The sequence below is a fragment of the Pleurodeles waltl genome, chromosome 4_1, assembly GCF_031143425.1.
Source record: "Pleurodeles waltl isolate 20211129_DDA chromosome 4_1, aPleWal1.hap1.20221129, whole genome shotgun sequence".
Classification (NCBI taxonomy): domain Eukaryota; kingdom Metazoa; phylum Chordata; class Amphibia; order Caudata; family Salamandridae; genus Pleurodeles; species Pleurodeles waltl.
The window spans coordinates 135,175,481-135,200,750 of record NC_090442.1 but is presented as its reverse complement, the minus strand read 5'-3'; the positions used below and the strand labels follow the sequence as shown (position 1 = coordinate 135,200,750).

The following is a 25,270-nucleotide window of genomic DNA, read 5'->3' as shown; positions in this document are numbered from 1 at the left end:
CTTGTTCTCCTCCTCCTGCTCTCCGTTTCCCTCCTCCTTCTGTCCTCCGTCGTCTTCCTGCTCTCCGTCCTCCTCCTCCTTCTGTCCTCCGTCGTCCCTCTCCTCTCCGTTCTCCTCCTCCTCTCTATCGGCGTCCGGAAGTCCCTTTTCATAGGGAACTCCCCGCCTTGTTGCGGCCGCGGCCCGGAACCCCTCCTGGGTTCCCGTGGCAACGGGAGGACGCCACCCGTCCTTCGATGGCGTTCCCACGGCAACGTGGAAGTGACGTGTCGGAAAGGTCCGACACGTCAATTCCGGGTGCAGCGCGGCTAGGGAACGGGTGAGCCCGTTCACAGTCCCCTAGATCAAAGACATTTTGAGTAAAAGTACAGGGGTTGTAGACCCATGTCGTTAGAGCACTTTTTGAAGTGGGCCTGAACCTCTGTCAGAAGGGCTGCAGGAATGCACAAAGCACTCATCTGAACTGCTCTTCTGCTTGTTGCCCTACTGCCATCTGCTACCTGATTTTTGGTTATGTTAAGGTACTGTGGGACTACCAGGAAGGATTGACAATGGCATTGCTGCTTTTGTGGTGCTGGTCTAGTTGCCCATTGCTGTCTGTCCACTTCCCTTAAGTGTTCTCCAAGGAGCTCAGCGAGTGGGGAGTACTGTATCCTGCTCATTGCCTTCCTCACAACTAGTGCATGGTGAGTGCTTTATCCTTTTACTTCATTCTGCAACTAGTGCATCATGAGTGCTCCATTTTTCATTTCTCCACGACTAGCCCGGGGGGAACATTTCTTCAAGACAGCACCTGTGATCAGCACTGTCTCGTGCTGTGCGGATAGAGCGCACCGAGCCCCCAAGCGCCCTGAGATGCAGAGTGCAGCACCTCTTCTTCTGGCCTCCCTGACTCACGCTGCACGGGTTGTGTGCTCTGAGTTCACTAGCTGCTTTCTTCCTAGAGTGCGTTGCCTAAACCACAAGGAAGCCACTTGTGACGTCATCACCACCCTTGGCAGCTACAGTGTTACAGAAGAAACGGCCACACCCACTCAGCCCCTGGAAGTGGGAGATTTTCTCTGCACAGCCATATCGATTCTCTCGTGTCTGTCGCAGAACCCGGGCTGGCATCGGGTCTCCGCCCACACAGGCTGCAGTGGACGGGATGCGTTTGCTTGGGAGGACACCGTGCCTGAGGCCCGTGTCGGGAACCCTCCCTCAGACAGTGGGCTCCTCTTGACAAAACAAAGGGGCGATAGGGGGCCCCAGTGAGGTATAGTCTTCCGCACTCCTTCCTTAACAGACCAGTGTGGGGGCCGTGAGCACCGACATAGGAGCCCGGGACCAGGAAAGGTTTCCTTTGTGCTCCTTGATTATTGTCTAATTAGGCAATACCTATGCTACACCCATAATTCCTGTTGATAAGTAGCACCTTTTACATTAGTACCTCAAATGTATTACCTAAATAGAATGTAGGGTGTCATGGGGAGACATATGTTAGGGTGACACGGGGGAATTTATGTGTTGTACGCTATTGTGAGAAGGTAGCCTCTTTCTAGCCTTGTTACCCCCACTTTTGGCCTGTTTGTGAGTGTATGTCAGGGTGTTTGTCACTGTTTTCACTGTCTCACTGGGATCCTGATAGCCAGGCCTCAGTGCTCATAGTGAAAACACTATGTTTTCAGTATGTTTGTTATGTGTCACTGGGATCCTGCTAGTCAGGACCCCAGTGCTCATAAGGTTGTGGCCTATATGTATGTGTCACTGGGACCCTGTCACACAGGACCCCAGTGCTCATAGGTGTGCATGTATGTGTTCCCTGTGTGGTGCCTAACTGTCTCACTGAGGCTCTGCTAACCAGAACCTCAGTGGTTATGCTCTCTCATTACTTTTAAATTGTCACTAACAGGCTAGTGACCATTTTTACCAATTTACATTGGCTTACTGGAACACCCTTATAATTCCCTAGTATATGGTACTGAGGTACCCAGGGTATTGGGGTTCCAGGAGATCCCTATGGGCTGCAGCATTTCTTTTGCCACCCATAGGGAGCTCTGACAATTCTTACACAGGCCTGCCACTGCAGCCTGAGTGAAATAACGTCCACGTTATTTCACAGCCATTTTACACTGCACTTAAGTAACTTATAAGTCACCTATATGTCTAACCTTTACCTGGTAAAGGTTAGGTGCAAAGTTACTTAGTGTGAGGGCACCCTGGCACTAGCCAAGGTGCCCCCACATTGTTCAGAGCCAATTCACTGAACTTTGTGAGTGCGGGGACACCATTACACGCGTGCACTACATATAGGGCACTACCTATATGTAGCTTCACCATGGTAACTCCGAATATGGCCATGTAACATGTCTATGATCATGGAATTGCCCCCTCTATGCCATCCTGGCATTGTTGGTACAATTCCATGATCCCAGTGGTCTGTAGCACAGACCCTGGTACTGCCAGACTGCCCTTCCTGGGGTTTCTCTGCAGCTGCTGCTGCTGCCAACCCCTCAGACAGGCAGCTGCCCTCCTGGGGTCCAGCCAGGCCTGGCCCAGGATGGCAGAACAAAGAACTTCCTCTGAGAGAGGGTGTGACACCCTCTCCCTTTGGAAAATGGTGTGAAGGCAGGGGAGGAGTAGCCTCCCCCAGCCTCTGGAAATGCTTTGTTGGGCACAGAGGTGCCCAATTCTGCATAAGCCAGTCTACACCGGTTCAGGGACCCCTTAGCCCCTGCTCTGGCGCGAAACTGGACAAAGGAAAGGGGAGTGACCACTCCCCTGACCTGCACCTCCCATGGGAGGTGTCCAGAGCTCCTCCAGTGTGCTCCAGACCTCTGCCATCTTGGAAACAGAGGTGCTGCTGGCACACTGGACTGCTCTGAGTGGCCAGTGCCACCAGGTGACGTCAGAGACTCCTTCTGATAGGCTCCTTCAGGTGTTAGTAGCCTTTCCTCTCTCCTAGGTAGCCAAACCCTCTTTTCTGGCTATTTAGGGTCTCTGTCTCTGGGGAAACTTTAGATAACGAATGCATGAGCTCAGCCGAGTTCCTCTGCATCTCCCTCTTCACCTTCTGATAAGGAATCGACCGCTGACCGCGCTGGAAGCCTGCAAACCTGCAACATAGTAGCAAAGACGACTACTGCAACTCTGTAACGCTGATCCTGCCGCCTTCTCGACTGTTTTCCTGCTTGTGCATGCTGTGGGGGTAGTCTGCCTCCTCTCTGCACCAGAAGCTCCGAAGAAATCTCCCGTGGGTCGACGGAATCTTCCCCCTGCAACCGCAGGCACCAAAAAGCTGCATCTCCGGTCCCTTGGGTCTCCTCTCAGCACGACGAGCGAGGTCCCTTGAATCCAGCGACACCGTCCAAGTGACCCCCACAGTCCAGTGACTCTTCAGCCCAAGTTTGGTGGAGGTAAGTCCTTGCCTCACCTCGCTGGGCTGCATTGCTGGGAACCGCGACTTTGCAAGCTTCTCCGGCCCCTGTGCACTTCCGGCGGAAATCCTTCGTGCACAGCCAAGCCTGGGTCCACGGCACTCTAACCTGCATTGCACGACTTTCTAAGTTGGTCTCCGGCGACGTGGGACTCCTTTGTGCAACTTCGGCGAGCACCGTTTCACGCATCCTCGTAGTGCCTGTTTCTGGCACTTCTCCGGGTGCTACCTGCTTCAGTGAGGGCTCCTTGTCTTGCTCGACGTCCCCTCTCTCTGCAGGTCCAATTTGCGACCTTCTGGTCCCTCCTGGGCCCCAGCAGCGTCCAAAAACGCCAAACGCACGATTTGCGTGTAGCAAGGCTTGTTGGCGTCCATCCGGCGGGAAAACACTTCTGCACGACTCTCCAAGGCGTGGGGGATCCATCCTCCAAAGGGGAAGTCTCTAGCCCTTGTCGTTCCTGCAGTATTCACAGTTCTTCAGCCTAGTAAGAGCTTCTTTGCACCAACCGCTGGCATTTCTTGGGCATCTGCCCATCTCCGAGCTGCTTGTGACTTTTGGACTTGGTCCCCTTGTTCCACAGGTACCTTCAGACAGGAATCCATCGTTGTTGCATTGCTGATTTGTGTTTTCCTTGCATTCTCCCTCTAACACGACTATTTTGTCCTTAGGGGAACTTTGGTGCACTTTGCACTCACTTTTCAGGGTCTTGGGGAGGGTTATTTTTCTAACTCTCACTATTTTCTAATAGTCCCAGCGACCCTCTACAAGGTCACATAGGTTTGGGGTCCATTCGTGGTTCACATTCCACTTTTGGAGTATATGGTTTGTGTTGCCCCTATCCCTATGTTTCCCCATTGCATCCTATTGTAATTATACATTGTTTGCACTGTTTTCTAAGACTATACTGCATATTTTTGCTATTGTGTATTTATATCTTGTGTATATTTCCTATCCTCTTACTGAGGGTACACTCTAAGATACTTTGGCATATTGTCATAAAAATAAAGTACCTTTATTTTTAGTATAACTGTGTATTGTGTTTTCTTATGATATTGTGCATATGACACTAAGTGGTACTGTAGTAGCTTCACACGTCTCCTAGTTCAGCCTAGGCTGCTCTGCTAAGCTACCATTATCTATCAGCCTAAGCTGCTAGACACCCTATACACTAATAAGGGATAACTGGGCCTGGTGCAAGGTGCAAGTACCCCTTGGTACTCACTACAAGCCAGTCCAGCCTCCTACATTGGTTGTGCAGTGGTGGGATAAGTGCTTGAGACTACTTACCACTCTTGTCATTGTACTTTTCATAAGAGAAAAATATACAAAACAAGGTCAGTGTATATACACATAGCCAAAAAGTTTTGCATTTCCTCTTTTCACTCTTTTCTAAGTGCTGAAAAGTACTACTAAACTTTCAAAAAGTTCTTAAAAGTTTAAAAAGTTTTTTTTCTGTCTTTCCAAAAAGTTCTGAAAACTTTTTTCTCTTTGTCTATCACTTTAACTCTCTCTAAAAATGTCTGGCACAGGCCAAAATGTTGAACTGTCCAAACTTGCATATGATCACCTTAGCTGGAAAGGAGCAAGGAGTCTCTGCATAGAGAGAGGTTTGAGTGTAGGGAAGAATCCTTCCTTAGAACTGTTAATTAATATGCTTAGAGTACAGGATAAGGCCATAAGTGCCCAATCTGTAGAAAAAGTAGCTAATGGTTCTCAATCTGATCCAGGGACTCCCCCAGGAAAAGGTTCAGGAAAGAAACTTCTCAGCCTGCCCATTACTAGACAGTCTAGCATAGTTGGTACAGAGGTTGAATCACACCATACTGATGATGTGATCTCACATTATGCTGGTAGCCAAGCTGTTAGGGTGCCCTCTGTAAGGGACAGGTCTCCTTCTGTTCATTCCCATCATACCTCTGTATCTAGAAATGTCCCTCCCACCCACCCTGATGACAGATTGTTAGAAAGGGAGCTCAATAGATTGAGAGTGGAACAAACCAGACTGAAGCTCAAGAAGCAACAGCTGGATTTGGATAGACAGTCTTTAGAAATAGAGAGGGAAAGACAGAAGTTGGGTTTAGATACCCATGGTGGCAGCAGCAGTATTCCCCATAGTCATCCTGCAAAAGAGCATGATTCCAGGAATCTGCACAAGATAGTTCCCCCTTATAAGGAGGGGGATGACATTAACAAGTGGTTTGCTGCACTTGAGAGGGCCTGTGCTGTACAGGATGTCCCTCAAAGGCAGTGGGCTGCTATCCTATGGCTATCATTTAGTGGAAAAGGTAGGGATAGGCTCCTTACTGTGAAAGAAAATGATGCCAATAATTTTACAGTTCTTAAGAATGCACTCCTGGATGGTTATGGCTTAACCACTGAACAGTACAGGATAAAGTTCAGAGAGACCAAAAAGGAGTCTTCACAAGACTGGGTTGATTTCATTGACCATTCAGTGAAGGCCTTGGAGGGGTGGTTACATGGCAGTAAAGTTACTGATTATGAAAGCCTGTATAACACAATCCTGAGAGAGCATATACTTAATAATTGTGTGTCTGATTTGTTGCACCAGTACCTGGTAGACTCTGATCTGACCTCTCCCCAAGAATTGGGAAAGAAGGCAGACAAATGGGTCAGAACAAGGGTGAACAGAAAAGTTCATACAGGGGGTGACAAAGATGGCAATAAGAAGAAAGATGGTGAAAAATCTCAAGATAAGCATGGGGATAAGGGTAAAACCAAAGATCCCACTTCAAATCTTAAACACTCTTCAGAGGGTGGGGATAAAACAAATTCTTCCTCTTCTTCCCAACCTGCACACATTAAAAAGCCTTGGTGCTTTGTGTGTAAAAACAGAGGCCATAGGCCAGGGGATAAGTCCTGTCCAGGTAAACCCCCTGAGCCTACCACCACTAATACATCAAGCTTTAGTGCCCCTAGCAGTAGTGGTACTAGTGGTGGGACTGCTGGCAACAGTCAAGCAAAGGGTGTAGTTGGGTTCACTTATGGGTCCATAGTGGAAACTGATGTAATCAGCCCCAAGACAGTTTCTGTCACACCTAGTGGCACTGGCCTTGCCACACTGGCTGCTTGTCCCCTTACAATGGATAAGTACAGGCAGACAGTTTCAATAAATGGTGTTGAGGCCTTGGCCTACAGGGACACAGGTGCCAGTTTCACTTTGGTGACTGAAAACCTAGTGCCTCCTGAACAACACATCATTGGACAACAGTATAAGATTATTGATGTCCATAACTCCACTAAGTTTCTTCCCTTAGCTATAATTCAGTTTAGTTGGGGTGGAGTTACTGGCCCTAAGCAGGTGGTGGTATCACCTAGCTTACCTGTAGACTGTCTCTTAGGTAATGACCTAGAGGCCTCAGGTTGGGCTGATGTAGAGTTTTATGCCCATGCAGCCATGCTGGGCATCCCTGAGGAATTGTTCCCTCTCATTTCAAGTGAAATGAAAAAGCAAAGGAGAGAAGGCCTGAAAACTCAGGATCCCTCTCCATCAACAGGTAAAAAGGGTATCACAGTATCCCCTAACCACCCTACCATTCAGGATACTATTCCTGTGGTGGGAGAAACCTCTCCTGGGGTGGCACCTGTTCCAAGGGAATCATCAGCTGGCAAAGCTGGACTCCCTGAGGTGGAAGTACCTCTCTGTGGGATAACTAACATTGGTGAGAAAAACAGCACCATTTTAGTTAACATGGAGCATCCCTCCAACCCTCCCAGAGAAACTTTAGTGCAGAAACCCTGCACTACCTCACAACACTTAGGACAGCATCCCTGCCCTAGTGTGGAGCTCATAGGACAGCATCCCTGCCCTGCTCCAACTCAAGAGAAACAGCATCCCTGTTCTCTCTTCCAGCCAGATGGACAAAGTTTTTGCCCAGCTATGGCTTTTCTGAGACAGCATCCCTGTCTGGCATTTCCATCACTACAAATAGGTTCAGTGGACAATTCCCACTGCTCTAAACTAAAACTTACTGATAGAAACTCTGAAAATACATCTTCACATTGTTGCTTAGCTAAAAAACTTCAAACAGGGTGGTTTACATCCCCACAGGGAAGTAACCATATAGTGGATGATAAAGGGAGTAACCAGTCTATTGCAGAGCTACTCTCTACTTATCACCACTTAGACAATAAAGTCTCAACTGGCCAAGGTTAGCCTTATTGTCCTTCGTTTGGGGGGGGGTTGTGTGAGAAGGTAGCCTCTTTCTAGCCTTGTTACCCCCACTTTTGGCCTGTTTGTGAGTGTATGTCAGGGTGTTTGTCACTGTTTTCACTGTCTCACTGGGATCCTGATAGCCAGGCCTCAGTGCTCATAGTGAAAACACTATGTTTTCAGTATGTTTGTTATGTGTCACTGGGATCCTGCTAGTCAGGACCCCAGTGCTCATAAGGTTGTGGCCTATATGTATGTGTCACTGGGACCCTGTCACACAGGACCCCAGTGCTCATAGGTGTGCATGTATGTGTTCCCTGTGTGGTGCCTAACTGTCTCACTGAGGCTCTGCTAACCAGAACCTCAGTGGTTATGCTCTCTCATTACTTTTAAATTGTCACTAACAGGCTAGTGACCATTTTTACCAATTTACATTGGCTTACTGGAACACCCTTATAATTCCCTAGTATATGGTACTGAGGTACCCAGGGTATTGGGGTTCCAGGAGATCCCTATGGGCTGCAGCATTTCTTTTGCCACCCATAGGGAGCTCTGACAATTCTTACACAGGCCTGCCACTGCAGCCTGAGTGAAATAACGTCCACGTTATTTCACAGCCATTTTACACTGCACTTAAGTAACTTATAAGTCACCTATATGTCTAACCTTTACCTGGTAAAGGTTAGGTGCAAAGTTACTTAGTGTGAGGGCACCCTGGCACTAGCCAAGGTGCCCCCACATTGTTCAGAGCCAATTCACTGAACTTTGTGAGTGCGGGGACACCATTACACGCGTGCACTACATATAGGGCACTACCTATATGTAGCTTCACCATGGTAACTCCGAATATGGCCATGTAACATGTCTATGATCATGGAATTGCCCCCTCTATGCCATCCTGGCATTGTTGGTACAATTCCATGATCCCAGTGGTCTGTAGCACAGACCCTGGTACTGCCAGACTGCCCTTCCTGGGGTTTCTCTGCAGCTGCTGCTGCTGCCAACCCCTCAGACAGGCAGCTGCCCTCCTGGGGTCCAGCCAGGCCTGGCCCAGGATGGCAGAACAAAGAACTTCCTCTGAGAGAGGGTGTGACACCCTCTCCCTTTGGAAAATGGTGTGAAGGCAGGGGAGGAGTAGCCTCCCCCAGCCTCTGGAAATGCTTTGTTGGGCACAGAGGTGCCCAATTCTGCATAAGCCAGTCTACACCGGTTCAGGGACCCCTTAGCCCCTGCTCTGGCGCGAAACTGGACAAAGGAAAGGGGAGTGACCACTCCCCTGACCTGCACCTCCCATGGGAGGTGTCCAGAGCTCCTCCAGTGTGCTCCAGACCTCTGCCATCTTGGAAACAGAGGTGCTGCTGGCACACTGGACTGCTCTGAGTGGCCAGTGCCACCAGGTGACGTCAGAGACTCCTTCTGATAGGCTCCTTCAGGTGTTAGTAGCCTTTCCTCTCTCCTAGGTAGCCAAACCCTCTTTTCTGGCTATTTAGGGTCTCTGTCTCTGGGGAAACTTTAGATAACGAATGCATGAGCTCAGCCGAGTTCCTCTGCATCTCCCTCTTCACCTTCTGATAAGGAATCGACCGCTGACCGCGCTGGAAGCCTGCAAACCTGCAACATAGTAGCAAAGACGACTACTGCAACTCTGTAACGCTGATCCTGCCGCCTTCTCGACTGTTTTCCTGCTTGTGCATGCTGTGGGGGTAGTCTGCCTCCTCTCTGCACCAGAAGCTCCGAAGAAATCTCCCGTGGGTCGACGGAATCTTCCCCCTGCAACCGCAGGCACCAAAAAGCTGCATCTCCGGTCCCTTGGGTCTCCTCTCAGCACGACGAGCGAGGTCCCTTGAATCCAGCGACACCGTCCAAGTGACCCCCACAGTCCAGTGACTCTTCAGCCCAAGTTTGGTGGAGGTAAGTCCTTGCCTCACCTCGCTGGGCTGCATTGCTGGGAACCGCGACTTTGCAAGCTTCTCCGGCCCCTGTGCACTTCCGGCGGAAATCCTTCGTGCACAGCCAAGCCTGGGTCCACGGCACTCTAACCTGCATTGCACGACTTTCTAAGTTGGTCTCCGGCGACGTGGGACTCCTTTGTGCAACTTCGGCGAGCACCGTTTCACGCATCCTCGTAGTGCCTGTTTCTGGCACTTCTCCGGGTGCTACCTGCTTCAGTGAGGGCTCCTTGTCTTGCTCGACGTCCCCTCTCTCTGCAGGTCCAATTTGCGACCTTCTGGTCCCTCCTGGGCCCCAGCAGCGTCCAAAAACGCCAAACGCACGATTTGCGTGTAGCAAGGCTTGTTGGCGTCCATCCGGCGGGAAAACACTTCTGCACGACTCTCCAAGGCGTGGGGGATCCATCCTCCAAAGGGGAAGTCTCTAGCCCTTGTCGTTCCTGCAGTATTCACAGTTCTTCAGCCTAGTAAGAGCTTCTTTGCACCAACCGCTGGCATTTCTTGGGCATCTGCCCATCTCCGAGCTGCTTGTGACTTTTGGACTTGGTCCCCTTGTTCCACAGGTACCTTCAGACAGGAATCCATCGTTGTTGCATTGCTGATTTGTGTTTTCCTTGCATTCTCCCTCTAACACGACTATTTTGTCCTTAGGGGAACTTTGGTGCACTTTGCACTCACTTTTCAGGGTCTTGGGGAGGGTTATTTTTCTAACTCTCACTATTTTCTAATAGTCCCAGCGACCCTCTACAAGGTCACATAGGTTTGGGGTCCATTCGTGGTTCACATTCCACTTTTGGAGTATATGGTTTGTGTTGCCCCTATCCCTATGTTTCCCCATTGCATCCTATTGTAATTATACATTGTTTGCACTGTTTTCTAAGACTATACTGCATATTTTTGCTATTGTGTATTTATATCTTGTGTATATTTCCTATCCTCTTACTGAGGGTACACTCTAAGATACTTTGGCATATTGTCATAAAAATAAAGTACCTTTATTTTTAGTATAACTGTGTATTGTGTTTTCTTATGATATTGTGCATATGACACTAAGTGGTACTGTAGTAGCTTCACACGTCTCCTAGTTCAGCCTAGGCTGCTCTGCTAAGCTACCATTATCTATCAGCCTAAGCTGCTAGACACCCTATACACTAATAAGGGATAACTGGGCCTGGTGCAAGGTGCAAGTACCCCTTGGTACTCACTACAAGCCAGTCCAGCCTCCTACAGCTATGACGATTCATACACCTTACTACTGCATGTTCTGATACTATTATGTATGTCGTTTGACATACGGGTACTATTGCAGTCATTGCATCATGTGCACAGTACTTCTGATTTATGATGCTTTTTGGTCTTATGACATATATTCAAAACAGAAGCCATATTTTTATATCATCCTCTCTGGGGTCTCTTTTGTGTCGCTGGTATAAGTGTGTTGCGCAAACGCTTCACACATGACCTCTGGAGATACGCCTGACTGCTCTGTGCCAAGCTACCAGGGGTGAGCACAGGTTATTTTTGGTGTGTAACTTACTCACCTTGATTAGAGTGGTGGGTTCTGGCTGGCTTAGGTGTATACCCTAGCCAACCAGAAACCCCATTTCCATCAGTGCCCTTTAACCAAAGGGCCATTCCGATCATGCAGACAGGCTGTGATTGTCTGTTTCCATCCTACGGACATGATCCTTAGTGCCATTTTACTAGGTTTTAGCAAGAGCCAATCAAAAACTTAAAAGACTTTGCAATGCCCTCGGGTTTGTGAACAACTCCAGCACCCTTCTTTGCAAGTGCTTTTTAACTTTTGTATCTCATTCTCAATGTAACATCTGTGTTTGAGACTTAGTACTGTGCAAATTTTTTTATACTCTTTGTACATCTTATGTAAATTGTCACTGTATGCAAGAATTGTAATTAACTATGCATAATAAATGTGTTCGATTCAATTCGATTCAAATAGCCCTGGCACTGAAGAACATTTTTTTTTTCAGCAGATGTTCATCTGATCAGGACAAATGATACCACTCAACGTGCAGGAGGGCCAATGGATGAAGTGGGCTTACCTATCGTCCTATGCTGCACACGGTTGTGGTTGGAAGCAAAATGTGAATGACAGATGAACAGAATGTATGAACAAGGCTGAGTGAACTCTCATCTTGGGGCCCGATTCACAAAGGTAAAGTTAGACCAAAAGTCTCACTTAGACCAAAAGTCTAACTTTATTACTTTTCAGTATTCACAAAGGTGAAGTTAGACCAAAAGTCCAACTTTACTACTAGTAAAGTTAGACTTTAATCTAACTTTACTACTAGTAAAGTTAGACTTTAATCTAACTTTACTACTAGTAAAGTTGGACTTTTGGTCTAACTTTATCTTTGTGAATACCAAAAAGTAGTAAAGTTAGACTTTTGGTCTAAGTGAGACTTTTGGTCTAACTTTACCTTTGTGAATACCAAAAAGTAGTAAAGTTAGACTTTTGGTCTGTTAGACTTTTGGTCTAACTTTCTTTTGTGAATCAGGGTCTAAAGTATATATTTTGTATTTATGATATTTTTTTATTACAAGAGGCTGTCAAAACAGCAAAGCGTTCTCTAAGCCAGAGCTAAAAAAGACCATATTACGGCCATTTGTTTAAAGTTAGTGTATACCACTATGTGGGAGCCTAAGGCCTTACAGAGGTGCTGGTGTTGAATATATTACAGTCTCTGTCGATAAGAGCCTGGGAAGTGAGTCCCCCTGGGGACTCTCTCACTGCCTGGAGAAGGATTCATTCTAAATGGGGATAAAGGCCCTAGATCAGCCATGAGGGAAGTGAGGGAGAGGCGTGACACACCATGAGGGTGTGTCACCTTCAAGCATAGGCCTTCCCTTCTTCTGCCAACAGCCTCAACACATCCAGTCTTTGGAACGCTGCACACACCAGAGCCTATGGTAGTGGTAACTAACGTCAATAGGTTGAGGACGGGGGAGAGGGGGCGTCACCCTAGAGCCAGCAGCCTAAATGCTTCCCAGTAGCCAGTGCTCAAAAGGAAATGCAGAAGTGCAGGTACTCTGTCTTTACAGTACCTGTTTACTCCCAATAGGTGCTGGTAGTCATTCATTGTAATGTATTGCAACAGTGCTGAGAAGTGCAGGTACTCCCCCCTTCAAATTAAAGAAGTGCAGGTACTCAGTACCGGACCATACCTGCCCATTTAAAGCACTGCCAGTAGCAAAGGTCCTCAAAAGACCAGGCCCGGCAGAGGGGGAATCAATCAATGCTTAATTTGTGCCGGTGGTTGCAGGTGATTAGCACCGATGCTCATATTTTGGACAGGTACTTATTTTTTTATCATTAGACTCTGACCCAGACCACAAGTGAGAAGGAAGAACGGAGGACGAGAAAGATAGGAAAACAATGATAGATTGCTCTAAACCTTATGGCAAAGTAAAACAGTCCATTTGTCCTAAAAATTACGTTTTTTAGGAAGTGTGGTAGGATTAACGAGATTAATTAAAACATACTTTGAGTGACATGATTTTAAAAGGCGTAGAAAGAACATTTAGGGAGGAACAGTCCTGAGAGGCACACAAACATGGAACCATTTGCAAACTATTCAGCTAACAAAGACTTTTCAAATGTAGGCCCACAAGTGTAGCGGATTGTAAGTAGCATTTGTTTTCGTATTCCAAACCATAGTGGTCCTTGCAGATTTTTCACACAATCAGACAATTTCATTTTCATCAATAAATCATGCTCAACATTGTTCTCCTAAATATCACACAATACTTTTCCATTAACGTCACCCCTGACACGTGCTTCACTCTTGTCACTTTCCAGATGAGTTGAGGGATTGCTAAAGCCACATTTTGAAAATGGATTTATGGACATGTGTAGGCCATCCTATGGCGTGGAAACACTATTTAGTACCAGGCAAGAGAGTTGACCAACCCTGAGACTGAATCCAGATTGGCTTGAACAGTTAGGCGAAGAGGTGGAGGCTTGAAATATTTTTAAAAAGAGAATTGAGGGCCGCCTAAGAAATTAAACCATTGATAACAAGTGAGGAGTGTTATCAGTGTGATGTTACTACTAGGTGGTATGATCATTGAGAAGGGTGAGTGGCAAAAGGTGGGTTAACATAAGATAAGCCAAAGACAATGTGTATGATTCTTACGGGATACCTGCACTCAGAAGGGTCTGTGAGGATTAAGTGATGAGAGCCAAATATGGAAGTCATTGACGATGATTGTGCCAGGGAGAATTTAGAGAAGGTTATTTGTCGCTGAAAGTGTATATCACCTCAGCATCATTCATGCCATATTCTGGCTCATGTTGGACATGACCTAGCCAACCAAGAACATTCATGAACATCACCTTGTCCAAAACAAGCAAAGGGACATACCACCAATGAGACTGGAAAAGATGTGACCTGGCTAGTCAATCTTATGACAATGTGTAAAGGCAACTTTAACTAAATGAGTGAATTCTTCACCCTCAGTGGGTATTCAATCGGTTTCTTGCACCTACCTGCTCCCGAAAACCAGGGCGAAGCGACACAGTCTGGCCTTCGCTGCTCCGTCCACACAAAAGGACACCGTGAGCACCAAGTGTCACTACCACACAGTGCAGATGCTCCAGCAGGGGGCGTGAGAGAGTCACTGCAGCCTCAAGGATACCATCCAGACTGGTGGGCAGATCTGGGCAGATCAAAGAACATTCATGCATTTGGTAAACTTTAATAACTTTGCAACCTGAAAGTAGTACCGCCAACTTTACAAATGCAAAACCTGAGTAGACTATCAAAATGTAGCAGCATGATGCAAAGTGATAAACCTTGAACCAGTAGTAGATTATGTATGGTCCTACGCTGAGGTGTCGCAGGGACATTCAGACAAGGCCTGCAGTGGACATTGGTGTCACAAAGCATGTTGTGCCCAGGAAAAGGGACAGCATAGAGGCACTCCCAGGATCTCTTTAGGAGACAGAAGCTTCCATGGTGGTCCATTTCCTGATCATCTACAGGCTCCAGTTGGTAGGGCACGTGTGGCACAAAGCATCACAGACCATCCACAGGCATATTTATAAGGCAGTTCTATGATGTGCACTGAGTGGTGGATGATTTGTGTCACAGGTTTCACACATTAGGTTTTCTGCAAACCCAAGATATGAATGCAAGAGCTTATCAGCCAATCACGGGTTGGGAAGAAAGGGGTTAGAAGTGGGTGGATAGTTCCTGACACACCCATCTGCAAGAAGCGGGTGTAAATATGCCAAAACATGACAGAATGTGGTAAAACGTGCAGAAAAAGGTGTAATAATACCACTTGCCCTGGGGTATTTCCCCGTTTCAGATGCTTTAAACCACAACTGCCCAGCCACGGCGCCGTGACACTGTCAGCACCGGGACAACTGTGTGAGCTACTTCCGTATTACTACTGCCCACCTGCCAGGGAGTATCACGGTGAATAGGAGGGAGGGGAGAGGGCGTGGGAGAGGGGGAGAGGGGGAGAGAGAAAGAGAGAGAGAGAAAGAGGGGGGAGAGAGACAGAGAGGGGGGAGAGAGAGAGAGAGAGGAGAATAGGGGGAGACGGTGAAGGGGAAGAGAGAGTGAGGAGGACGGGAGTGGTGACAGAGAGAGAGAGAGAGAGAGAGAGGATGGGGTGGAGAGAGAGAGAGGACGATGGGGGTGGAGAGAGAGCGAGAGAGAGGAGGACAGGGGTGGAGAGAGAGAGAGAGAGAGAGGAAGAGAGGGGGAGGGGAGAATAGGGGGAAGGGGGAGACGTGAAGGGGAAGAGAGAGAGAGTGAGGAGGACGGGGGTGGTGACAGAGAGAGAGAGAGAGAATGGGGTGGAGAGAGAGAGAGAGAGAATGGGGTGGAGAGAGAGCGAGAGAATGGGGGAGAGAGAGCGAGAGAGAGAGAGAGAGAATGGGGTGGAGAGAGAGAGAGAGAGAGAATGGGTGGAGAGAGAGCGAGAGGAGGACGGGGTGGAGAGAGAGGAGGACGGGGGTGGAGAGAGAGCGAGAGAGAGAGAGAGAGAGACCGACCACTCCAGTCCTGCCCAAGGACGCCCCTTCTGAAAGGGGCTGAAAAGTAAATGTAACAAAATTAAAAATACAGTATATGTGCAATGAACATGCAATGCCATGCGATAACAATAAAATAGACATGTGCTGTGACTTGCACGCAGAGACACATGCCCATCACACAGAACACATGCACAGGACACGCAGTGAAGCGCTAGGAGGCTGACCTCGCGGTGCGGCGCGTCCAAGGCTCCGATTTATGGCTCCGAGCTCCAGGAGGTTGGGTGAGATGTACGTCAGCGCCTTCCAGGCGCCCGACAAGAATGGCTTGGAGGCTTTGCCCTCGTCTGTAGGCTCGTAGCAGACTTCAAAACAACATTAACAAAGTTTACAGGTGAATACCAGACCAGAGGAAGATGCTTTGCGGCGCTGAGGCGGTGGTACATCAGGGACCTATGTTAGACCCAAGTGACTGCATGAAGGCGCGGGGCTTGTGTGAGGAGAACAGCATCACTTTACCACAGCCTTACAGCCGGGTACCAAAGGCCACATCAGCTGCTAAAGCCCTTGAACCCCAGTTAAAGGTCCGAGACGCAGGAAGTGGGCCTATGACAAGTGACAGGGCCTTTAACAACCGGTATAGCCCGAGGCAGAAGGATTACAAGGCTAGTAAAACATTCCACCCACTGAGAGCAGGATGTTCTAAATTAGAAAGGGAGAATCAGAAAGACAAACATTGGGATGTTGGAGCAGAAGGCTTCGCTTATACCAGCCCCTAGAAGCCCGGAAACACTTCACTGTCTTCAGATAATCTCCCAGCATTCCAATGTTGTGATATTTGTATATATGATTACCACCCTCCATGACAACTTGTGAAAGGGGGTCTGGGAAAAGGGAGCTTTGAGATCTAGAGGAGCGATAAGGTTTTTTTGTAAAGATTTATGTAAAATCTGTTTGCGGGCGTATTTCACTTCCGGAACATCCGCCTGAAAATTGAGAATTTTGCAAACATTTATGTCACACATATCGATTAACGCTGAAAACCCGTTCAGAAGCATTTAGCAATCTTTTCCTTTGCAAAGCTACTTTACTTAGAAAACCATCACCCGATTGTCAGCACAGAATTATGTCCCCACTATGCAAGTAGCAGAGTTCTGCTCCTGGGGTCGCAATGCAACTTGCTGGAATCTACTGGCGTAAAAACTATTGCTGCGCAGAGACAAATAAAAGAATCACATAGGCAGAGAAAATCTGGGAAACTTGGCAACCTTCAAGAAGTGTGAAAAATCATGAAAAACTGAACAAAACGGATACTTTGTACAGCTCTATTAACCTAATCACCGGAGTTGAAATTTTGAGTAATTAATTTCTGGATCTATTTTTCACTATTTGTCATTAGTCAGTCAATTTTATTGTACAGTTATTTAAAACTTAAAAAACAAAATTGGAATGAACAACATACAAGATTAAAAAACACCACATTTTAAAAATGTCTATTCTAAATTCAGGCAAGAAATAATTCAAGTAAGCCGTTAATAAAATACAAAAGAACAAAGCGCATTTTTTGGTCACGACCACCTAAAACAAAAAACAGACCTTCCTCTCAAATTAATTTCTCAATGTGCAAAATACAACAGGTCAGGCCCCGTTATGGGGCAGCAGATCCGCAGTCAGGACATAAAAAGACATATTACATGATTGCCTTGCAACCAAACTAACCCAATGCAGGACCAGTCAGGGAAATTAAAAAGTGACCGTGCAAAAAGTAATTTTAAACAGAAACAAATGTGTTAGAACACTAAGCAGCACCCGGAGCCCAATGTGGAACAGAGGAACTCGAACATAAAAAATAGAGTGCAAGACGCAATTATGACCACATGGAATCAAATGATGGGCAACATCTTTAGTCCCTGAAGTGCTAAATGCAAAATGTGCCAGAGACATACTTAGACCCAGGCTGTTTACAATCAATTTATGCCTGTGGACATTGAAGAGCAGTGCGCAATATGCAATTGTAACCGTAGGAGGCCAGACAGTAGGCAACCTCTATGGTCACTAACGCCTAGAGTGTATAATGCGCTGCAGGCATAGATAGTCCCCTTCCGTTTGCAGCACACTGGTCATTTAAATACAATAAGCAACGCGCAGTTATGACCATAGGGGGCCACACAAAAGGCAACAAGTATGTTCACTAAAAAGCAATGCGCAAAGTGTGCTGAAGGCATAAATAGGCCCAGCCCGTTGGCAGCAGGCTAGGCATGCAATGATGGAACAAAGCGTATAAGGCATGGCATAGAAATAAAGTGCGCAGGGCAGAACAGGTGCAGTAAAGATAGGGTTCAACGTTTTAAGAGTGTTCTGTCGCAACACTGGAAGAATTGACTTTGTCCCACTCAACTGTAACCAGCCGCAGAAACTTGACAGTTTTCACATTTAGAAAAGGGTTAGTAGGATCCAGGTTTGCAACTACTGCCTGGTGTGGACTCCATGACAGATGAACTGGGGACGGAGAAGAATTCTCCTTTGCCACAGCACTGCAGGGCAAGTACATAGGATGTGGATTCGATTTTTTTTTGTTGGCCACAAAGACGGCATCGCATGTCGTAGAATTCTGAACGCCGCCGCAAGATGGGCCCACAGGTTCCACTCGCCCAGCCTCAAAGCCACATGTCTAGCCTTAATCCACACAGGGTGCAGGTGATCCAGTTCTGCGGCCTTCCAGAGGCATACAAGTTAATAACCCACCATGCACGAGACTGCTTGCTTAATACTGCCACATCCTCCAATTTTGACAGAGTTTTGCTGTTAAAGTTGTTAGTTTCTTGAAAACCTGGTAAGAAAGACATTTACTGCAAGCTTCTGTCAATGAAAATTCAGTCAGTTTGTCATCTAGATGATGCCGGTATGACATTGTTAGACCAGCGCCCTCTAATTCGTACCAGATTAGGCCAGGCATGGACTCTTGCGGTGCAGATCGGAGCCTATTGCAGAAATTGAGGAAACAGCTGGCTTTTGCCTAGGACTGTTTTGTAATGCTGCATTGAAGTTTCACTTGCACCAGTGATTCTCTCTTTGGTAGCCGGAGAGTGGCTTTGTAAATGATCAGTTTGTCTGCTGTCGTTGCCTTCCTCTCCAAGGTTATTTCGCTTCCATAAGTTAGCGTGGGGACGAACTTTGCTTTCATCACCTGGAGAAGGGGGTCCAGGCTTGGACCTTGTAGTTTTGTTGAAGCAGCTGAAAGAGACACCCTTAAGCTACAGCCTTCATTGCTCATAGAACGCAAGTAGGAAGCAAATGATCCTTTCCTATGCAAGAGAATGCCCAGATATTTACAGTCATTGCTGTGGCGGAGCCTTGCACCATTGAGCTGCCACCTGCTATAACCGGTTGTTTGTGAACTGAATGTAACTGTCATGGTTTTTGCTTGGTTGATTTCCAACCCATTCCTAACAGTTCAGGCACATAGAGTGAAGAGCGGCCTCTGCAGGGTGATCTTTCTCTGACTGAGGAGCACAAGGTCATCGGCATATAGCAGACGGGTCAAACGATGATCTCCCAGCTTGGGCTGGTGACTATTTACTTCATCAAGAAGCTTCAACATGTCAGCTTTGTATAGACTGGAAAGCAAGGGAGCAAGAACGCAGCCTTGCTTCAGTCCAGATTTTGTGGGGCTCTTTCTTGAAATGCATGAGCCGTCTCCTAATTTGACCCGCACCCAGGTGTTAGTATGTAGCTGTTCGATTGCTCTCAGCAAAGCACACGGCAAACCCCAGACCCACAGCTTACGCCGAAGAGGGCCTCTTCGTATGCTGTCAAAAGCAGCTTTAAAGTCCACAAAGCAAGAGTGAAGCACCCGTTTATTCCTAGTTGCTTTGTCACACATGAGGGCCAGTGCCATCAGATTTGAGGTGGTACCACATTTGCCACTGAAGCCACATTGATTCCTTGGAATGATCTTGAGGTGGTACCACATTTGCCACTGAAGCCACATTGATTCCTTGGAATGATCTTGAGGTGGTACCACATTTGCCACTGAAGCCACATTGATTCCTTGGAATGATCTGGCGCTCCTCTGCCCGGGCCCTAAGGTCATCGTAACAAACTCACATAAATCTTAGCATCATTGTCAATTAGGGCACTGAGACGGTAATAGTGGGGGTCACATTTTGAACCCCTTTTGAAGACTGGCTGAATAATGAACCATCTCCACGAATCTGGGATGTTGTTGGTTGCCAAACAGTAGTTGAACAAGGGAGTTAGCATCTTGGTCCAGAATACAGTGTCAGATGTAAAGAGAGCAGTAGGGAGCCCATTGGGGCCTGGGGACCCTTCTTTCTGTAGCTTTGCCAGTTTCAAAGCACAGCATTCATCTATTTGACTAAATGTATGCGAAAAGGTTGATATGCCGTCTTTCGGCAAGTCCCTTATTGGCGTTTTTGTGGAATAGCAAAGAAATCACTTGATGGGCTGCGTTCAGGTTCAGTGAACGAACAATTGGCTTGCTATGCAAAGTGTGCCGTCAAAAATGAAACCCAAGCAGATTCAGTGATGTTTGCAATAGAGCCCCTCCTGCATCCAAAGGTAACTTGATTAATCAACGACCAGAATCTTTTTGGGTTCTTTTCCGTGCTTGCGAACATTGGGCCTAATTTATTTCCTTTTTAGCATGCCAAATTGCTCTCCTATAAAGGGAAATTGCTTTACATTGATTGGATTGCACAATTAGCAAAGTAGGCTGCTTAACAAGGGTTCGTACTTTGTGATTCACTTCACATTTCAAGGTTTTCAAGGATTCCATCATTTTGAGCTTGGATGAAGGAGGGCCGCACAGCTTGATGTGTGGCGGAAACTTAGCTTAAAAGTTCTGAAGAATTTGGCCTCAGAAGAGCGTCCACTGTCTGAGGAGGGAGTTACTTTGGGCAGTGGATGCAATAAATTGAGCTCTTTGTCATTAATATCCGATTAATCACTTTGTTTCAAGCTGACTTTTGTGTTATTTTATTTTTCAATTATTAATTTTTTAAGAGGTAACTGCCTCTACCCTGCTCTTTTTAGGGGCGAGCGCAAAGCGCTCTGTCCCCTGTAGTAATCTCTCCTTGGGCTTCCAACCACACCCATGTCATTTCAGTCACTTTCATTGGTTCGTGGGCTTGCCTTTTAAAATCTTTCTTTCATTCATTTGTGAAAGGCATGCATACGTCATGCCTTTTCTGGTGTTTAGCCCACCTACACAGCACCGGTAAACTACTGAAAACATACGAGGCTCGATGTTTCATCATGGTTTCCGGACTACTTTATCTGTTTATTTTCCACGCAGCGCGATCACGCTGGGGTTTACATAGCGGGATCGCGCTTGGTTTTTCCGTTTTCAATTTCAGCACGATCGCTCTGCATTTTACATAGTGTGATAGTGCTGCATTATTTTTTCTTTTAATTTGTGTGCAAGAAAAGTCCGGTTAGGAGTTTACAACGCTAATAGCGCTAACTCGAGCAAATGCGAGACCTGTTGCATTGAAAATGCTTGTTTATTCTTTTTACTTGCAAGAGGGATCCCTACACCTGCTTCTGTCAGCGTATTTTTCCTGCACTTAACCTTCTTGCGTTCATTAATTTGTATTACTCACATGTTCCTTTTCTATGTTCCCATTTTTTGTAACCTGGATGTTTTCCGTGTGTCTCTTCAGAACTTTCTTCTTGATTTTATCTCATCACTAGCATGCACACCCCCAAGGAGGCTTATTATTACACATACAGGGGTCCTGCTCTCCCACCTGACTGGCTACTCGCGGACTGAGAGGTAGATTTTCTCAGCAGGCAATGTGGACCATCTAAGATTTCTTTGTAGACTGGTGCATTCAAAGATGTCAAAGAGAGGGTGCCTCTGTTTCACTGCACTTTGTTATGGACAGGTAGGGAGATAGAGAGCTTTGATGCACAAGTGGATGGAGTTACCAGATTTGGAGGAGATCTACCTTAACACTGGAGAGGGTTTTTGGTTTGGGCCTCATCAAGGAGATACATAGAGGATGAGAAGTAAGGGAGGGAAAAGGAAAATGTGAGACAGAAAAGAATAAGGCGGAGGGAAGCACCAGGTTAGGGGGACATGTGGTAAGGAGGGAAGAAAGCAGGTAGTTGGGGGGAACTTAAGAAAGTTGTGGGAATGTAAAACGACAGGAGAAAAAGTAAGAAGGCAGGGAAAAGTAATAAAGTGACGAAGTAAGAAGACGGAGAAATCCTAACATACCGGGGAACGTGTGAAGCCGGAGGGAATCCAATGAATGGCAAATGCAGGAAAGAAAGTGACTGATTAAAGCAAGGGGCAAGTGATGGGGAGACTCAATATGACAGAATGAAATGTAAGAGGTGGTGGGACTGCAAGGAAATAGGGGGCGCGGGAAGGTAGCAGAAATGTAAACAACAGGAGAAAACGTACGAAGACGTGGAAATATAAGGCAGCAACGGAAGATACAGGAAAGCGGGGTAAAATGAAAGACAGTAGGGACAGGCTGATAGCAGCACATGCAATAAAACCAAGAACACAAAAGATGAAAAGGAGTGTGCATTTTGGTAAAATACCAGCAGAGAGGAGACCGGCGGGGTTTCCTGGCCTTTGGCTACCAGCAGTTTCTAGGTTCTTTGGCTTCCTGGGTTTGGCTTATTTGGTTTCCGGGCAGGCAGCAGCTGCCCCCCGGAAGTGACTCACCTGGCACTTGGCACTGCTTGGCGATGCGACATGCGTACTGTATGGCGCTCACGGGCACATTGCCATCTATGCACAGCAAGGCTGCCGAGCGAATGTGCTCCTCGAACCCCGACAGCTGCAGAAAGACACAAAAAGTAACGTCAAGCAAGGCGAGGCAGATAAATCACCACAGCTGGGCATGGGCCAACCTGCCATTACCACTGCACCCACAAGTAAACGAAAATCACATTATTGGTACCCACTGCAGTCATGCACAAAACACAGCACATAACAACTCATTCCAACAGTCACTTACCCAAAATGTGGGTCTTGGTGGACGATGCAGCTAGCAAATTACACAAAGGGAGACGCAAGAAACACTGTGGCCAGTCAATTACACAACCCTAGATGCACCTAACCAGTAACATTAGAACTAGACGATGGAAGCGTACAGCCAACAAATCACACCAGACATATCCCAAAGGCACCCAGCTTTGTGCGGGCCATGTATGTATTAGTGGCTACTGCAGCCAGATAAAACCAGTACATCACAAACAACTGAAACCAGCCTGCTCCCTAAAACGATGACCTAATACGGATAGTGTGACTGAGGCGGCACTTGCATCTAGTCTGTGTGATTTGTTGGTGGTGTCTACTGCTAGCAAATCACGTAAAGCTAAATGCAAATATCAACTGTAGCCAGCCAATTACACTGGGAGTGGGTATGCTACCAGTTAAAACAAATTAAAATTGAATAATGTAGGACCACGGTGCCAACTAATCACATTATAGTTAGATAATGCAAAGCACTTAATCCAGCCAATCACGTTTTAAGTAACTGTGAAGAGTGCACGAAGCCAAACACATTACAGTTAGCTGTGGGTGAGCCTTGGAGTTCACATATGTTGTTACAATTAGGCAAGGGAGCACAATGCAGCCAGCAGTTCAGACTATAACTACGTAAACCAGTTTGTACATCTCATCAACAGTCAGCCAATCACAGAATACATGGATGAATTCACTACAACTGCCCACTACCTGGTTTATGGTTCTCATTTCCATTGCCGCCATCAAATACCAATTCCACAACTTGTCGGTCCCAGTCCACTGGAGTGAAGTATTTATACAAGATATTGAGTCCCTTTAGCCAAAGCTGTTGGCAGCGAGGGTGCTTGCTGAGCAGATTACAGGTGAATTGCTAGCCCACCACATCTGACCAAGTAAAAAGATGTTTCAGGTGAAAAGCGCTGTAACTTTTGAATTGCAATGATTGGTGCTCTGGGTGGCTGGCTTCAAACTTTGAATGACTGAATATTTGATTGAAGAAGAGACCGGTGGGTCTGGAAGTCCAATGTAGAACAGTACTAAGGGAACCTGATCCACACCACTTCACTTCCAAACATGCCATAAGGGAAAACAAACCCCAGTGACAGAACCAAGAAACCTGATCAACACCACCTCAAAGAATGACACAGTGGGTGCAAACCAAACCACACTAAAGGATCTGACCCACGCTTCTTCAAAACAAGCATCAAAACAAGCACCAAGGGGTGCAAACCAAGCTACAGCTTCTAATAGCACCAAGCAGCCTGATTCACACTACTTCAAAGCAGGGACCAGGTTGTGCAAACCTAGGCACACAAGAGAACCAAAGGACTTGGTGCCCACCACCTCAAAGCTACACACCGGAGTGGACCAATGTTGGATGTCCCTTCTATAAACACTATACGCATATTTGCATTTACACTATCATGCATCCAATACAGCCCATATCAACGTATAGTTGGCTATTGCTTCAGTCACACTAGTATGAACCACTTAGAAGTAAAACACACACACTTCCAGCATATCACATTAGGCGGAACATCTCACATACATCCAACAATGCACCGATATCGGCATCATCAGATTCACATAATTTCCAACCATCTTGTGCCACAAACCAAGTTTCCACAGAGCGCAACAGTGGAGTAACAACATTTTAGGGGGACCCCCTACAAAGTACATGGAGGGTGCCCCCCACTCCCTTGGCCCACCAGTTAACTCCTCGCTGACCCAGTCGGTGCACTGTGCTCAGGGGACCCCCTTGAGCTCAGGCCCCCCCCCAACACTGTGGTGGTTGCGGGGGTTAATGTTACACCACTGGAGCACAGTAGACAGAGCTTATAGCAATACACCCACCACAGTGGTGAAGGATGGTGATTTAATCCTGACTGCAATAAAAATAAATCATTTCCTTCTGGAGTGCGGTGGTGAAGTTGCTTGCAACTGTTTGTTTTTGGATATAAGGAATAGAAGAAACGCCTTCATCCTGCATGGGAGGGACTATCAAGCTACAGGACACTTACACAATTAGGAAGGTCATCCGATATTAACCTGTAAACACCAAGATCAAACATCTCTATGGACAAGACACAACCACTTATCGCACACTATGACCAGAACACAACGCTTGTAACAAATCGTCTTAAGCTGATCAAGACTTTGGTCTGCCATTGTAACTTCGAACTATCTGAAAAGAGACCAGACTGCAGAAAGCGCCATGAGGCCGAACCAGTGGCAGGGCGTGTGCTCTACAAGTGGAACCATGATATCACAAAACACCTTTACAGCAAATAGGAATGTGCGAGACATCATGATAGAGAAATGTGAGGGGGTGGTTGGGAGAGAACAAAAAGTGCTCTTCAAAGACAAGGTACTGATCCTAAAATATTGATGAGACTGCAGAGGAAACGGCAGTAAATAGCTGGTTTTGACCCAATGAATCCATTGCACATAACGCTATAGAAGACCCTTGACTTGAGGAGTTTGCAGACCCCAATGAGTCCACTGCCTGTGTCCCTTCCTGGCGGGAGCCGGGCGAGGTCCTTCCAGGCAGATGCCGGGTTTAACAGCAGCGCCTCCATGTCAGGCCTGGTTTCCCCAATACATTTTGAAAGAAGAGGATACTTTGCTGAGTTGTGTTGTATTTAAATATTTTTTTCGCTTTTGTTATTTATGGTATTTACTTTTCGATTGAGTGTAAAGTGTATGGCGCCTTTGGGT

General features: G+C 46.8%; 1 protein-coding gene across 2 annotated transcripts in view; it reads right to left on the bottom strand.

The window, feature by feature from the left end:
- The window catches only part of LOC138287463 (uncharacterized), a 287,365-nt gene that overhangs the window by 44,274 nt on the left and 217,821 nt on the right, over window positions 1-25,270 (bottom strand). For both annotated transcript variants that reach the window (XM_069227897.1, XM_069227898.1), the window contains exons 15-17: window positions 22,247-22,361; window positions 15,771-15,908; window positions 14,047-14,216 (exon numbers count right to left, since the gene is read on the bottom strand). In XM_069227897.1, coding sequence (XP_069083998.1) covers window positions 14,047-14,216; window positions 15,771-15,908; window positions 22,247-22,361 — 423 coding nt within the window. The remainder of the gene's footprint in view (window positions 1-14,046; window positions 14,217-15,770; window positions 15,909-22,246; window positions 22,362-25,270) is intronic.